The 15,933-nt window shown below is 45.9% G+C and overlaps 1 protein-coding gene and 1 long non-coding RNA gene across 3 annotated transcripts in view; one reads left to right on the top strand and one right to left on the bottom strand.

The window, feature by feature from the left end:
• Positions 1-1,881: 1,881 nt before the first annotated feature.
• Positions 1,882-4,704, bottom strand: LOC310756218. The gene is made up of 2 exons (XR_014544765.1): positions 4,639-4,704; positions 1,882-2,989 (listed from the first exon to the last, which is right to left on the bottom strand). It is a non-coding gene; the product is annotated as an uncharacterized lncRNA (long non-coding RNA).
• A 533-nt stretch (positions 4,705-5,237) lies between these two features.
• Positions 5,238-15,933, top strand: part of FAM193B (family with sequence similarity 193 member B) — a 32,118-nt gene continuing 21,422 nt past the window's right edge. Inside the window, exon 1 of one of the 2 annotated variants that reach the window (XM_083599944.1) lies at positions 5,238-5,437. In XM_083599944.1, coding sequence (XP_083456070.1) covers positions 5,270-5,437 — 168 coding nt within the window. In that variant the 5' untranslated portion in view covers positions 5,238-5,269. The remainder of the gene's footprint in view (positions 5,438-15,933) is intronic. The other variant, XM_083599945.1, reaches the window with a different exon arrangement.

The raw sequence follows: 15,933 nt of genomic DNA, 5'->3' as shown, positions 1-15,933 counted from the left end.
TTCCCTTTCTCCTTGAGGAGTAGGTCTCTGGGGGATTCCAACCGATAGTTATATCCATCTTCCTTCATCAGACTAGCCCATTCCCCACAGTCCCACTCCCCGCCATCGTCATTGTAATCCAAAAAGTAACTATCCAAAAAATAGTTGGCATGTTTCCAAGTCCCACCAAAGTTAAGAGCCTCCTTAACTCCAGGCTCTCCCAGGCCCACTCCAAATTCAATCTTCCAAAACAGCGGCTTATGCTCCTGCAGGGCTTCGGATCTCTCCATTTGTGTTGCTTGGGGTGCGATCGCAGCCTCCTCCATCTTCATCTGCCCTTGCGCTTGCCCAGTCGAACCAGTTTCCTGAGTTGGTCGCTGTATAATTTCTATGTTTCCTGTTAATCCATATTCACTGGCTACAGCAGTCATCAAGTCCAACTTCTCATTCATCAAATCCGTCTTCTCATGCAACTGCTCCAGCAAAGCATTTGTCTTGCAAAAAGCAGACATCAAAACTTCCTCCCAACACATTTCTATTCAAGGTCAAACGACTGGTCCCACGATTCCAATCTCGCAGCTGTTAGGTCACCAAGTAAACTGCAGCAACAAATTGACAAGCTCCCTCTAGGGGACACAATTTCTATTTGTATCCATCTTTTTGAAACATGTACAACAAAAGAAAGTTACTTTCAATTTTCAAATACTTTGTTTCTTTAGAATGCAGAAGGCAGCATTGAAGTCAGTTTGGTTCTCTTTTTTAACTATCTGTCAAAATGCTCCACGTACAATCAATGGACGTCTCCAGCAATTTCTGCCCTGACACCCCGTTCCCAGGTTTGAGACGATGGAAACTTATTTTCCTTTACTCCCTCTCCTGCAGGCTTAAACAGTCAGATTCCCCCCCCCCTTTCACCTGCTTCCAAGGGGGTTTTATTAGTTGTGAATGCAGGAAATTCCAACCTTTAGGGCAACTTTCCAGGCTATTAGATTGTAAGGTTTTTGCTTCAGTCTATTTACAAAAAGCGGGAGGCGGACTTCCTGTTTTGAACCTTCCCGCTTCGGAGCCTAATTCAAGTATTTCTTGATCCAATTTTCCGTTTTTACTCACGGGTACTTGTTTAGAGTCCAATTGTCAACAGGAAAAAGTCAGCGCTCTCCGGCGATGGCTGTGCGGCTTCCCTCCGTGAAAGTAGCAATCAGTTCGCAGCATAGCGCTGCTCACCCCACTTCGCTCCGGAGCTCCAAAATGGGGTTCCCCGCGAGTAGGGGAGGTGCTCCTGGTGCTCTGCCGAACCCCACGTTCCCAGGCTCCCTCCGCCTGGGATTTCTAGCGGGTCCCCACCTTCGCCGCGGTGGGAAGACCCAATTTCCACGGAGCCCGTTCCCCCGATCGGAGGAACTCTGCCATTCGCCGATGGCGCTAACCCGGAAGTCCCGCCCTCTTCAAATATCTGAAGTTCTGTCATATGGAAGCGGGAGCATGCTTGCTTTCTCTTGCTTTGGAGGGTAGAACTTGAGGCAATGGCTTCAAGTTACAAGAAAGGAGATTCTGACTAAACATTCGAAAAAACTTTCTGACAATAAGAGCTGTTTGACAGTGGAACAGACTCACACGAGAGGTGGTGGACTCTCCTTCCTTAGAAGTTTTAAAGCAGAGATTGGATGACCATCTGTCACGGATGCTGTAGCTGAGATTCCTGCATTGCAGGGGGTTGGACTAGATGTCCCTTGGGTCCCTTCCTACTCTAAGATTCTATGCCTTAGTCTGCTTGGGAGTCACTCCTATTGTCAATGACACTTACTGTACCCTAAATATGTGAGTGCGGGAATAAACCTAAAGTTGGGTAGGATACAGCTTGTCACAAGGTGATGGCAACTAAGAGTTTAAAGGCAGCCCATTGGAGGTATTTGCTTTATTGAAGCATTAAAGATGTCTTCATGTAGTCATTACTACAGAGAAATGTGATAGGTATATAGCCAATTGGTAATATGACCGGGGTGTAATCATTATGGGACAGTTTCAGATAAACAGGGATGAAAAATAAAAACTTTGTTTTTGTTTGGAGGAAAGAAGCTATGAAAGTCCAGAGGTCTATTGGGAAGCATTGCTACAGAGAAGTTGGAGACAAGTCACTGCACAAACATTTTTCAAACTAGGGCCTCTGAAAAACTGTTGTTCTATCAAGTTGGTTATCATATTCAGAACAAAAAGAAGCAGACTATGTCTATGCATTCCTGTGTATTTGGGTCACTGTTTCTGTGTGCAGGTTTGTGTGCCTTTGTCCACAAAGGAGTAGGTACTTTCAAAATCTTTCTTGGTGCTTCCTGGGATGTATATTTGAAATACATGTTTCCTAATATTCCAGATTTGCACAAAACTGTAAAAATATATTTTAAGACCTCTGTTGTTCCAAGCCCAGCAAGGATTTGGAGTCACTCACATGAAAGGCTGCTGCTTCCTTTCCTCCCCTATTCCTTCATCACCTCCTCTACCTGCAAGGGCAAATTTTATTTTTAATACAGCTGTTTTGTGCAAGATCTTGTCTGTGCAAAACAGATGTTTTAAAATTTCAAAAACAATGATACTGGGAGCATGCATCCTTCCCTATCAGCTGATGGAAGCAAAATGGAAGTGGGGGGATGGTGGCAATAGATGGCACCAGAGAAACATGTCGAAGGCCCACCCACACAATGTGCTCCAGGTGCATTCACAATCAGGAAACAAACAATTTTATATTGAAATTACTCTCCCATTTTGGATTTCACCTTGATCATAAAAATCCAAGTTTAGCGTTGAAGAACCGTAGGCTGTCAGTTGGATGGGGGAGAACATCATGTGGACAACGCCCCCAAATCAAGGCACATGTAGCTTCAAATCCACATTAAATTCCCATGCAGATGAGCCCCTAGAGTTGCTCTTTCAGGAAATGGTGGATGGCTGGGCTAGCAGGAAGCACTGAAGAGAAGCTGGTGATGAAGATCACATAGCCTGAAGGAATTTGAAGGCACTGGCAAAAAGCCGATATTGAAATAAAATCAATTGGGCATTAGGAGGCATGTGTAGATCCAAAAATGTCTTTTGAAACACCTTTCATACAAAATAGCTAATTTATGCTCATTTTATACGAAATAGTGCATTTCAAAATAGCCAGCTGCTTCCCAAAATGGAAGGGACAGGACTCTAATACTTCACTCTGCATTTGGCCAATGTCCATAAAATTAATGAAGGCTGAAAGATATGCTAGTAAGGCAAGTTGTATTAATGTTGCCAGAAGTGAAGGGACAGTGCCCTCTGCTGTATACCAAAAGGCCAGCACACCCATGAAAACATGGCCCTCCCAGTCCGTTCATAATTCCAAGAGTACAATATACAGCAGTTCTTTCTGGGCAGACTCTTGCTTTTCTTCCAGCTTGTTCATATATATTGCATTATTATTATTACACTGGAAAAAATTACTTTAGCTTTTGCTCTCTTTTTCTGAGCTGCTGTTCAGGATGGTGATTGCTACTTCATTATAGGCATCTATTTTCTCATTAGTGATCACTTTTCTGCTTTCACTCAATATATCTTGTAAGACCCAATAGACATCATTGCTCTTTTTGCAGTTTCATGATACTTCTAAACTGTACCTCTGCTACCTGAAGCACTGGTTTGGGAGAATGGTTTTATTTTGTAAAGATCAGTGTGACATGGAGCTATTGTTCTTCCTAGTAAACATCTGCTGCTAGTGTGAGTTCACTTGGGGCTGCTTCACATGTTGTAGGCATGATTTACAGTTCTCCTTTACTGCTCTGATGCCTGCAGTTCCTTCCATTGTCAGCTCAGGCAGCCAAAACCTTAGTAAATTTCAGGTGTCAAGATATCACATAGCCCAGGGTTCAGTTACGTAGCAAGTGCTATGCAACAGAGTTATCAGTGGCACCTATGTTTTTTAACTGTACATGTTAAAAAAGGCAGCACATGTTTTAAACACAATTGGGTAGATACTTGCTACCCAAATGGCACTTCCACTCCACACCACTAGGGCTACCAGTACTGTACACTTTCAAAACTCCATTCCAGCCTTAATGTCTATTCCACACACCCCTCCCCCCTAGGTGCTTCCTGAAGAGGTTAACATTACCATGCTGCATGTCAGGACCAGATCATGGCTGCAAGTGACAGACTCCTCTTGCGATTGGCCAGTGCTTTGCCGCTTATTCAGAAGTCCCAAGTTTGGACTGCAGTTGTAACCACATTTAGAACACACAGCATACAAATTTCTAATTTTGGGGTTAAGAATAATTATTCCAACTAATCTGCTAGATAACTAACTAATTTTTTTGAAAAATTAGCAAAATGAGTTATTTCTAAATATATAATTTGATCGTTTCCAGATATTCTTTTATTTCCTGTTAAAATGCAACTTCACACACCTTTTAGATCTATAACGATGCCCCTCATTAATTTTATACTGCAGTAGGTATATGATTCCCCCCCTCAAAAAAACTCCATTCTACTGTATTATTGGCAATAGGTATTTTCAGATGCATGAAAACTTAATTTACAAGATACTTATATATTATATAGAGATTTCACCATTCTATGTCGGAGCACCACAACACTCCGGTGTCAGTTGTTTAACATCCCCGCGTAGACGTATTCAGTTAAGGTTACCTGCTAAGGCTCAGACACACCCGGGGCAGTGGGGTACATCTGCACCTTGTGCCCTCCCTGCAATGCCGCGAGAAGCAGAGACGGGCCTGCATAGGTGGCGGCACAGGGCTTGCAGCGAGCAGAAAGGCGAATTGCTCAAGTTTGCAGCACCGCCGCGCTCGTCGGAGATGCTGTGGAACAACGCCGAGGGCTCCGACTGAGGCTTTCCTGATGATTCCCTTTAAATGGGCCTCGATGACCCCAAATGACCACCTTAGCCTCCCGTCGGAGTTGCAGACTCCGGCTCCGCCCCGCGCCACCCACCCGCTCCCGCCTCCGGAGAGACCGGGCCCGCTTCGGCCCCTCCGCCAGCTCCGCGCCTCTAGCCGGGAACACGCGCTCTCTGCCAGGGACGGCGCCTCCTCCAGCCGCTGGGGGGCGCGCTGCCCAAGCGCTGCCCGCTCCGGCGATGGCGGCGGAGGCTTCCCCCCGCGGGCAGGGGCCGGACGGGCCGCGCCGCCATATTGGCTGTTGTCCTGTCTGAAAGCAGCAGCAGCAGCGGCGGCGGCGGCGGCGTTAGCGGCGGCGGCGGGAGCAACAGCGGCGTTAGCGGCGGCGGCGAGAGCGCGGCAGCGTGGGGCGCGGGACGGGCATGACTCGCAGGCGGAACAAGGCGGTGGGCGCGGCCGGGGCGCGGCGGGAGCGGGCGGGGGGAGCAGCCCCCCCAGAGCCGCCCGCGCCCCCCGCCGGGCCCGGCCTTCCAGAGACTCCCGAGGCGGCGGCGGCGGCGAGCAGTGCGGAGCAGGGCAGAGCCTCACAGGTACCGGGAGCGCGCGCCCACATCCCGCCCTGCATCCACACCCCTCTGCTGCCCTTAGACCGCTCGCCCCGCATCCATTTGCGGCGCGCGATCCACCCTTCACCCAGAAACCCCGACCGCACACGTCCGCCTGCACGCGGATCGCCCCGATCCATCCACCCGAGGTGCTCCCCGTTCGCCTCCCCCCACTCCCCGCCCCCGCCGACTGGGATCGCCCTCCTAGATGCGGCTCCCGCAGCACATTGCACGAGTGCCACCAGACATCCAGCAGCGGCACCCAGTGTGCGCCGTGCAGTCACCTCAAGATCCACCTTGAATCCAAGCTGTCTAGATCATGACCTAGCGTGTGTGTGTGGCTCGCTCTCTCCCTATCCCCCCCTTACACTGAAGCCACCTGCTTTCCCCCACATCCAGCGCCCGTCAGGCCCAGATCCCCACCTCTCTTCATGTCAAGCCCTCTCTTCCTCTGCCCACCCCCTTGTTTCAGCACTCAAATCTACTCCAGTCCAACCACAAATAGTCCCACATCCACAATCCTTATGTGCACTACTTACCGATACCCCTTCAGTGTGCAGTGGCCACCTTTTTGCTTGCATGCAACAGTCGTTGAGCATTTATAGTCCACCCTAGCCTGCAGAAGGCTGCTAGACCAGGTCCCCTTCTCCTTTACCCCATTCCCTATGTTGGACGCACCACCAATTCTATAGCTTTTGGTGCTGGAGCACCCATACATTCTGTGCTTGCTGCATCTTTTCAGGCTTCTTGTTGCATCTTCCTCAGATATAGAAAGACTTCCCCCAAATACTAACTAGTACTTAGCATATGCACCTTTATCTTCTGTTTGCATTTTGAGCATTTCCATTTCATTTGCTTCTCTTGTGGGGCTGAAAATTGAGTGGGGCCTGCGACCATGCTGTATCTTGTCCTTCAGATTGTGCCTGGGCCTGTTTTCAGATATATGCACGCATCCCTTCCCAGTAGGTAGGGGGTGGCAGCCAACTGAATCTTTGTGCAGTCTATATTTTTACTAAACAAGAAATCAGAGTAGGGAATTATTGCTGCTTGCTCAGATGAACTAGCACCATAGAATTGTAGAGTTGGAAGGGACCATGAGGGTCATCTAGTCCAACCCCCTGCAATGCAGGAATCAACAAATGGCCACCATCCAATGTTTCTTGCAAGAAGGCTGCCTTGGAAGGGTAAGGGCAGATGTGTGGACAGAGAACACATGAGACTAATGGCAGACAGCACTGACCAGTGTACACCACAGAAGGTCACTGCGTAAGTGATGCTCTGCCCTGCAAGAGGAATTGAGTTTCTCCAGCTGGATGTTGGTATTTGGGTGAATTTGCAGAGCTTTGCTGAGTTACTGTGGGACAATTGGACAGGAGCTGTGCTGCAAGCAGAATGCAGTTTGAGCCAAGGAAAGAGCTAGAACCTGGCATGGACAGAGGAGGATGTTCAAAATCCATTCCAGTGTGTCTCTTGGTCCTGAGTCTGCATAGGTAACATCTACCCTTATGGGCACTGGGGAAACTGCTCCTATCTCTGTACTGTTAGCCATGTACGCTGAGGTGGCAAATCCTCAGGACAGCTTTGTGTTAACTAAGGATTGTAGAATTAGCCTTCTGGGAAGCCAGGCTGCTGTTGGCAGACAGCAGACCTGCAGGAGACTCAGCCAGAGTTACACAGAGTATGTGGAAGTGGGGGCTTGTCTACAGACTGTGCCAGTCGGCAAGGCATTTTCAGCCTTTTTCAGGGGGCGGGGCAGAGAGAGAGTGCTCTTCTTGTTTGCACACCTGTTTTTTAGCCTGGCTAACGAGCCATTTGGTGGGTGAAGCGGGCACAGTGGCAAATTTGTCCCTAGATAGGATACAGTGCATCTAGACTGGCATGTGTCTGGCCCAGGATAAAAGAATCCCAAACTATCATCATACAGAGTTGCTAGCAAGTAAGCAAGCAAGTTACCAGTCGCAGGAGAGCAGTCAACGTTTTTTGTCTGATTGTGTCTCCTAGACTTTTGCATGCAGTGGGAATGATTAAGAGGTAGTTTCTCTCCATGAAAGTTTGTGTCTCATCTGCCCCGGTGCTCAAGTTATGGACAAAAAGGTACACGGTCCCTAGTGAAAGTCATAAGCCCGCACCCCCAACTTTCCCTGCTTTTAAACACAACACCTCTGTGTAGCCTTTTCCCCCTCTCAGTTTTTAAACTTAAATTGATAAAATTATATCATTACAGTTTTAACAAAATTCATTCAATTCGTCTGTTACATCATACTTTGAATCCCTTTTTAGTTTTGTAAAAAACTGGCTGAGGGGGTTAGCATCAAATAAAGAGAACTGGGGCCCCTCTAGACTGCCTGTAATTCAAGCATTGATCTGCCCCCTCCCCGCAAATATGCCAACTTCATTATTCAGAGATGAGAGGATTACAAATATCACATAAATGAGACCACAATAGACTATGATGTGCTATAGCAGGGTTGGGAATTGGTTGGGAGTGCTTCCCTTGCTGCTTATTAGAGCACGTATTCTCTACGGAGAACTGGGTTTAAGAGACTAGCACATAAGTGTGCAACAGATAAGTCAAGTCAGGGTGCAGCACAGCAGCTTTGAGAGTTGCCGGGTGGGGAGAGGAGTGCTGTTTGTCTGTCTTGTCTATACCAAGGATGGCCAACATCCATGCCATATGAGATGCACAGGGCATAACTTCTTGCCTCATGGCACTCCTCTCACATGCCTCTGAGACAGTGTTTCTCAAACTTTGGTCTCCAGCTGTTGTCGGACTACAGCTCCCAACATCCCTAGCTAACAGGACCAGTGGTCAGGGCTGATTGGAGGTATAGTCCAACATCAGCTAGGGACCCAGGTTTGGGAAACACAACTCTAAGATACGGTGTGCTAATATGCTAGGGAGTCACTCTCGGCTTCTTGGTTTCCTTTGGTAGACGGACCTGTCACACTGAAATAAAGAACACGACTTTCCTAGCCTCACTTTTCACTTCGTAGATAGAAGAACAGCTCCCCTGGCCAAGATGCTGGGGTAAGAGACAATAAATTCATGACTGGGGGCTGGGATCTGGTCCTTGAGCATCTCAGCTACTCCACCCCTTGAATCCACACCTACCCCCCCACTCAGTAACTTGCTCATCTGTGTAGTTGCTCATCTTCCATAGTTGTGGAAGATGCACCTCGAAGCAGCCCTGCTATCTACACTTCCAAGGGTCTAATGCTAGCTATGACTTTCAAGGCAGAAAAGGCTTCCACGATCAACAGGTTCACGCAGAGGATATTTGAGCATCTTCAGGAGATAAGTACAGAAGTAGAAGCCAGTGGAAAAGACTTAGCGTTGGAACAGCCAGGTATAGGTTAATACAAAACTATTAGTTAAAACCCATTATGATGCACTGTAATCAGTTTCCTAATTATGTGATTTCTATGTTCCCGGTATTTGGGACGCAAAATAGTAACTGGAAAGACCAGCTTGTTGCTGGCTTAAGAGCAATTGCTACAGTGGCTTGGACAGAGCTGTTACTCTTACTGTCCCAGTGTAATGAAGTGTGATGCAAATCTGCAGTGGAAACTTAAGCACAGAGCAGGCTTCCAAATCCACTTTGGAGAGGTAGTCTGCGAACAAAGACCAAAAGACACTTTTAGTTGCATGTGGTGTCTGAAGTACCTATGTATTGCAAATAAATCAGAAAGCATTGTTGATAAATGAACAAAAAGCAGCAGCACCTGAATTCTGAGAGGAGTTACTGTTCCACAAAGCCACTTGCCTCTAGTTAAGACATGGGTTGGGGAGAAGAGAATCACTGAATCACAAGTTCCATACTTTCTGCTTCTTAACTATATCTCACATATCCAGCCACGATGTTTCAATCGGCTGATATGGGAAACCTTGATGGAAACTCCACAAGAGCTTTCTGGTATGTGTAGCTCTACTGCAGGTTAACCTAAGCTGCAGAAAGAGAAGGCCGAGATGCTGAGCGCATTAGCATAGATTTGTGCCTATGCTGTCCTTGCCCTGCCTGAATCACAGAGCCTTTGTTCCAAGCATTAAATGAGGGTACATAAATAGTTCCAATTGGATATTATCCTAGCAAGTTTTGTTAGGAATATCATCTAGCTTTTATTTTGTGCTTTCAGGTGTTTAAACGACTTTACATTGTTTCATTTACTCTAACAAGTGCTTCTTCATCTAATCAGAGTCTAATGTGTGGAGCAAAGCAGAAATGTGGGGAATTGGAGAAGACAAACAGTAGGCAGCCTGTTACTTTAGGATGCTACAAGTGTTCTGCAAAAGGGACAGTGCAACTAGCTACATGCAAACTTTTCAGGATAGCTCTAGGGAGATTTTAGGATAGCTTTTCTGTTCTCTCTGTTGGTCCCTGCAGCTCAGCTAAAACTTCAAGTGCATATGAATTGGGCGTATGCAGCTGTACATGTGCACACACTCTCCTTTAAAGTTTGCAGGCTTCTGCAGCAAGCTGGAAACTGGCCAGCAGCAAACTGGAAGGCAATGGTTGCCATATACACCAAACGGGACACATCTGCTATGCCTTAAAAAGCAGTGTGGCAAGAAGATTCCACAGGTGTATCTGCTTCCACTACCGCACTAAGAAAAACAGTACCTAGTGATCATCTCCCTTTTATATAGCTTTTCAAGGCACCAGAGCCTGGAGCCTGAAGTTAAACCAACAGCCGCACTTCAATACAATGAGGCAAGTTTCTCTTGTCCACTCATTTCTAAGCAATTAGGAATGTACTAGTGGAGCTGACCTTCACAGCACTTGTTCGGGAGCTGCATGGAGGCTAACTTACAATAGTCTAATTAAAGTAATTAAAAAGAAAGTTAGTCCTCCAAGCAAAAGCGACAGGGATGCTGCCAGGCAGCACACCAGAGCTAGTATTGTACAAGTTTTGTGAGACAGACTGCTAGTAGTAACGCCTTGGGTTCACAAAGTGAGATTTAGACTTGCCACAAACACTTAAGGGTGGGCAGGCATGCTGACATACTTGTCCATAAGTTGGTGTTGCTTAGCACAGCAGCCAGATTTCTTTAGCTTGACTATACAGAGTGCATGAAGATCTTCCCTGCCTTTGATGTTGACTTTTTGCACTTCTCAGCCACAACTGTCAGTGGTTAGATTCTATGATGCCACGAAAGATTGCCACAATAATCCAAGTGTATTGTTTAATGTTGTCTTTTTGCTGCTGGTTTTTATTAGCAGTTGACTACCTAGAGGCTCACGGCAATTTCTGGAAAACTATGGAGTTGTCTTTATCCATCTCCTGGCTTCATTTCCCATTGTACCAAACCAGATCCTGTCCAGCCCATCTTGAGGTTGGGGTAGCCAGACAGAGTTTGAGAATGCGAACTAACAAAACTACTTAACAAACCTCCTTCTCCCCAGATTCAAGTACCAGGTGCAGTCTTGTTACCCAGGGCCATGATCCGGGGTTGCATTAACTGGAGTTATTTTTGTATGTTTCTTTTCAGCAGCTGTCACACTAATTCAGTCTTGCAGTTAGCAACTGCCTCTTGGTGAACACCCAAATGGCCAACTGCTTGCTAGCCATAGCATACTGCACAAGATCGCCACAGTGCTGTGCCTACCACAAAGTCACATGCTGGGAGCTGGATGTGTCCTTCTGCTCTCTAGCATTATAGACCCAGTGGCTCCAACACTAGAAGAGCAAGTACACATAATGTTCAAAGGCTTCACATTGTGACATTTTGTTTTGCAGAAGTTACGGCATGAAGGCGACACACTTACTCTTCCCTTCCTAGTGTTAGGAAGCTGCTGGTGCTCCAGTTCTGCTTTGACAGGATTCTAGGTGATCTTGCAATTGGATATCTAGGATCTCAGGAAGCTGCTGTATACAGAAGCAGACCATTGTCCCACCCAGCCCATTGTCCCATTGTCCATACTGAGTGGCTCAGTTCTTCAGGGTTGCAGACAGCAGACACTTCCAGTCCCACCTGGAAATGTCAATGATTGAATCAGGGACCTTCTGCATGTAAACAGAAGCTCTACAACTGAGATACAATCCTTCTCAAAGTGTTGGTGCTGACCTTTAAAGCCCTAAATGGCCTTGGCCCAGTATATCTGAAGGAGAGTCTTCACCCCCATCGTTCAGCTTGGACTCCGAGGGCCTTCTGACAGTTCCCTCACTGCGAGAAGTGAGGTTACAGTAGAGGTGCTTGCCCTGTGGAATGCCCTCCCATCAGATGTCAAGGAAATCAACAACTATCTGACTGTTAGAAGGCATCTGAAGGCATCCCTGTTTAGGGAAGTTTTTAATGTTTGAAGCTTTATTGTGTTTTTAATATTCTGTTGGGAACCGCTGTGATACCTCCCAGAGTGGCTGGGGAAACACAGCCAGATGGGTGGGGTATAAATAACAAAAAATTATTATTATTGTTGTTGTTGTTGTTGTTGTTGTTATTATTATTCTCCATAAGTAGCAGAAGACACAGGAAGCCAGAGCAAACAGTGAAAGACCCCAGGGCTGCTTTTCCTTTTCTGGAAAAAGAGGTGCCAGAACTTGTTGAGCTTTTTTTAAGGGAGATACCATCAAAAGTTGTTGAACTTCTCACACCAATCGCCTTGCTGCCTGCAGCCTCCATCACTCAACGCTGAGTGCCGTGCCGCCCACAGCCTCTGGCACTCAGCCTCCAGTGACAGGTTGCCAGAACGCACCAAAGAAGTGCCAGAATTCGGTTCTGGTGAGTTCCGGCTGAAAAAAAAGCCCTGCCCATAGCAGTCACCTTTGTGTAGCCACCCACTTACGTGACTGTGGAAAAATATCCCCTCACCAGGTCCCCCGTTTGCGGCTCAGCGAAGAGGATAGTTAGCTGCCTTTCCTGCCACTCAGTAGAAAAGGATATCTTTGTAGTTTACAGTGCTTTTTTTCAGCTGGAACTCACCAGAACTCAGTTGCAGCACCTCTCAGCGCCGTTGCCATTATAAGAGAACGAGGGAGGCATTTGTGGTGAGTTTAGGCACCTTTTTTTCTAGTAAAATAGTTGGTACTTTGGTACTAGTGTGGTGGTTCTCAAAGGGTGTGGCAGGAGAGGATGGCAAGTGTGTGGGAAGATTCAAGGACAATCAAAGAAACGTTCAAACATTTCAGTGTAGTATAGCATAACCCCCCCCCCCCCCGATTTTTAAACCATGGAATATGTAGCTGCATTGTTTTATATACTTTCCAGATTTCTTCTTTTCATATTATAAAGTAGTTGTGTTCTGTGTTATAAATCAAGCATTTCTAGGAGTTGTTTCTTTTTGTTTTCTAATGTATTTCTTATCAGTAAAAAATCCATTGTGGCCCAGAGAAATTTTTTTGCAAACCTCTGTACTAGTAGATTTCCTTGGCAAGGACAAGAAAGGGTTTTGATGCATGCTCACCTCGGGAGCGTGTGTGAGGAAGGATCAGGCCATTCTGCTGCCACCTCTGCTTGTCTAGGCTGCAATGAGATGATGGCATGCTGCTGACTTAGCTGCTGAGCAACTGAGAGGCGGTGACAGGGATAAGTCAAAATCCTTACTACCATCTTTACTGACACTCCTGACTACTGGAAAAAGTTAGGGCTCCCAGTGCTGCATGCAGAACAACATCAATAAACTGCTGTATCCAGAAGTTGTAGTTTGAGGTGAGGAGGCTGAGGGTTAAGAAGAGTAGACACCTCTGCTTTCCCTTCCCATATGCATGTGGTCAACTCCCTTATATCAGTAGGCCATGTGTACTTAGGAGCCGAGTAGCAAAATTGTAGAGTAAAATACATGGACGCGTCTCTCCTTCTGCCCAGTTGCCAGAACACACTTGCTCTTTAGCATTGAGAGATTGTGCCCAACATTTTCTCTTCTCAGATTAAACGGCCACAGCCAGTAGCCTTTTAATGCACCGGAAGGGAGTTGGGGCAGAGCCAAACTTCTAAACTACTTTCTAAATTCAGTTTCAAAGAGCAGGTCAGGTGCAAGAATTCCTAGAAAGGGGACTAGCTCAGATATGCATGTATAAGTATCAGCAGCTCAGATACCAAGATGCTTTTGAAAGCTGTGGGAGTGTTTTGAAAGGCACAGCTCAGGTCCTCAGTTGATATACCAGCTGAAAGGGAGCCTCTCACACTTCTGGATTGAAGCCTAGGTTGGAAGAAATGACCCAGCCTTCAGAATTAGTACAAATATCTCTTCTCTGTCTACACTAAACATTACATAGCAAGGTCTTAGCCCAGGCATGGCCAAACTTGGTCCTCCAGCTGTTTTGGGACTACAGTTCCCATCATCCCTGACCACTGGTCCTGTTAGCTAGGGATGATGGGAGTTGTAGTCCCAAAACGGCTGGAGGGCCAAGTTTGGCCATGCCTCTTAGCCTTTTGGCCTTTACATTGCTTCCATTCATTTCTCTTTTAAAAAAAATCTGTTGATTGCTCACTTGTTTCAGAGGTCCTTTTGCAAAAAGGTGTGCAGCAAGATACTGTTGTTGTTGTTTAGTCGTTTAGTCGTGTCCGACTCTTCGTGACCCCATGGACCAGAGCATACCAGGCACTCCTGTCTTCCACTGCCTCCCGCAGTTTGGTCAAACTCATGCTGGTAGCTTCGAGAACACTATCCAACCATCTCGTCCTCTGTCGTCACCTTCTCCTTGTGCCCTCTATCTTTCCCAACATCAGGGTCTTTTCCAGGGAGGCGAGTCCTCTCATGAGGTGGCCAAAGTAAGATACTAGTAAGCTTTATTAGTTATCATTTCAGCGGCAAGGCTGAAATGGACTGGTTACAAGCATTCTCCCAAAAGGGAGCTTTTACAGGATGTTTCTTCCTCCCCAACCCCCAAGTTAGTCCTTGCTTTGAGAGGGTACCAAGAGAGCAGTTTAGGGACAGAGAGCCAAAAAGGGAGAGACTTGAATAGTGGCATTGGGAACAAACTAGTGAGTGCTGATTTGTTATCTGTGTTTGGACTGCTTGGATATTACACAGCAGGACTGGAACATATTATTTGTTAAATACAAGCTGGATTTCTTCCTGCATCTAACTCTTATCCTCTGTTTAGGCATTCCATACACTATGCTCAAATAAAGGCAAAAAGCTTACCTACTTCAGCAGCAAGCCACCCACCAGCTTGAGAGTCAGTTGGTCAGATTTTTAAAAACACACAACCACCACCATCCCAATATTTAGACATTATATAACAGCAGTTGCCTGTGTGCCTATTGCTCTGACCCAAACAGATAGATATTGTTCCGTGGTATAAGAAGGTAGGCTTTGCTCCTGTTTTTTGAAAACATATACTCTGCTTCCAGGCAAGAGCTCTTCAAGACATCACAATAAAAGCTACAATATTTTTTTTTTAATCAAATAATTAATTGTGTAGGGAGGTAATCTGCCCTATTAAATTCTGTTTCTACAGTCACTCCATACTTCTTGCACTGTTCTGTTTAAAGCTGTCAGCTAAACCAAAATGAATTTGGTGTGTCTGCTGTTTAACAACTTACATTTACACCAATTTGCATATTACTAAAACTGCAACAGAACTGCTTTTTTGAGACCTCGCTATGCAAAATATCCTACCATTTATTTCCTTGCTATACATCGGAACCCAAATGCCAAACTTACTTTTAAATCACAGCCCTACCAATTAAAACTTTCCCTTCATTAAAGAGGCTAAAGGTTTGGGCAATTGATTTATAGATTTAAAAGTTGTTGCCCTAATTCAAACAGATGGCTTTCTATCATGGAGTTTACAATAAGCCCTCACCCCTCTTTTCAGTTCCTCATTTTTCAAAGAGCAAATAAATCATCTATATGTCTTAGAGGGCAGCGCTGGACTCACAGAAGTGACTTTAAAAGAGAGCTTCTAACAGGATATCTACAGGTGAGGAGGGGAATCACAATTAGTTCCAGCTTTAAGAAATGGGAAGATGAGATGCAGCTTATGTATCTCATCTTGAACAAGTGACTCTTCCAACAAGAAAGTCCCTCCTCTCTGGGAAAACGAGTCCCTTACTAGTCAACCAAGGCTCCCTGGGGTAGCACATCTGAATATAAAAATATACTAACCAAGATGACCACAGTACAAGAAGATTTCAGTTACTAGCTGTGAGCACACAAGGAAAATTTTTGAAGCCTATAGGAAATGTATATCTAAAAACAGAAGTCAGAACTACCTGTGTTATTCAGCACACTTTCACTCTCCAATTACCTGAAGAGGATTCTCTAGGGACTCACCTGCTTAATATAGTCCTGAATGTTAGCAGGAAGAACAGCATAGGCTGGAACATGCTATAGTCTGGGTACGCTTAGAACTACATTTGTTCGAGCCATTTTCTAGTTAAGAAGCCTCATAGTAGACAGAAGGGAATCACAGAAACATCTAAAATTTGAAACTATGGGGAGGGTGGTAGTGGTGTTACCATTCAGCCAATCAGAAAGCACCCACCCTCTGTTTTTCCCTTCAGTATTATCCTAAAAGATGTCTGTCTGTTTCCCTTA

Source organism: Podarcis filfolensis, assembly GCF_964270895.1.
Source record: "Podarcis filfolensis genome assembly, chromosome: 2".
In the NCBI taxonomy this organism is placed as follows: Eukaryota; Metazoa; Chordata; class Lepidosauria; order Squamata; family Lacertidae; genus Podarcis; species Podarcis filfolensis.
The sequence above is the reverse complement of the archived record's forward strand: the minus strand, read 5'-3'. Positions and strand labels throughout refer to the sequence as shown.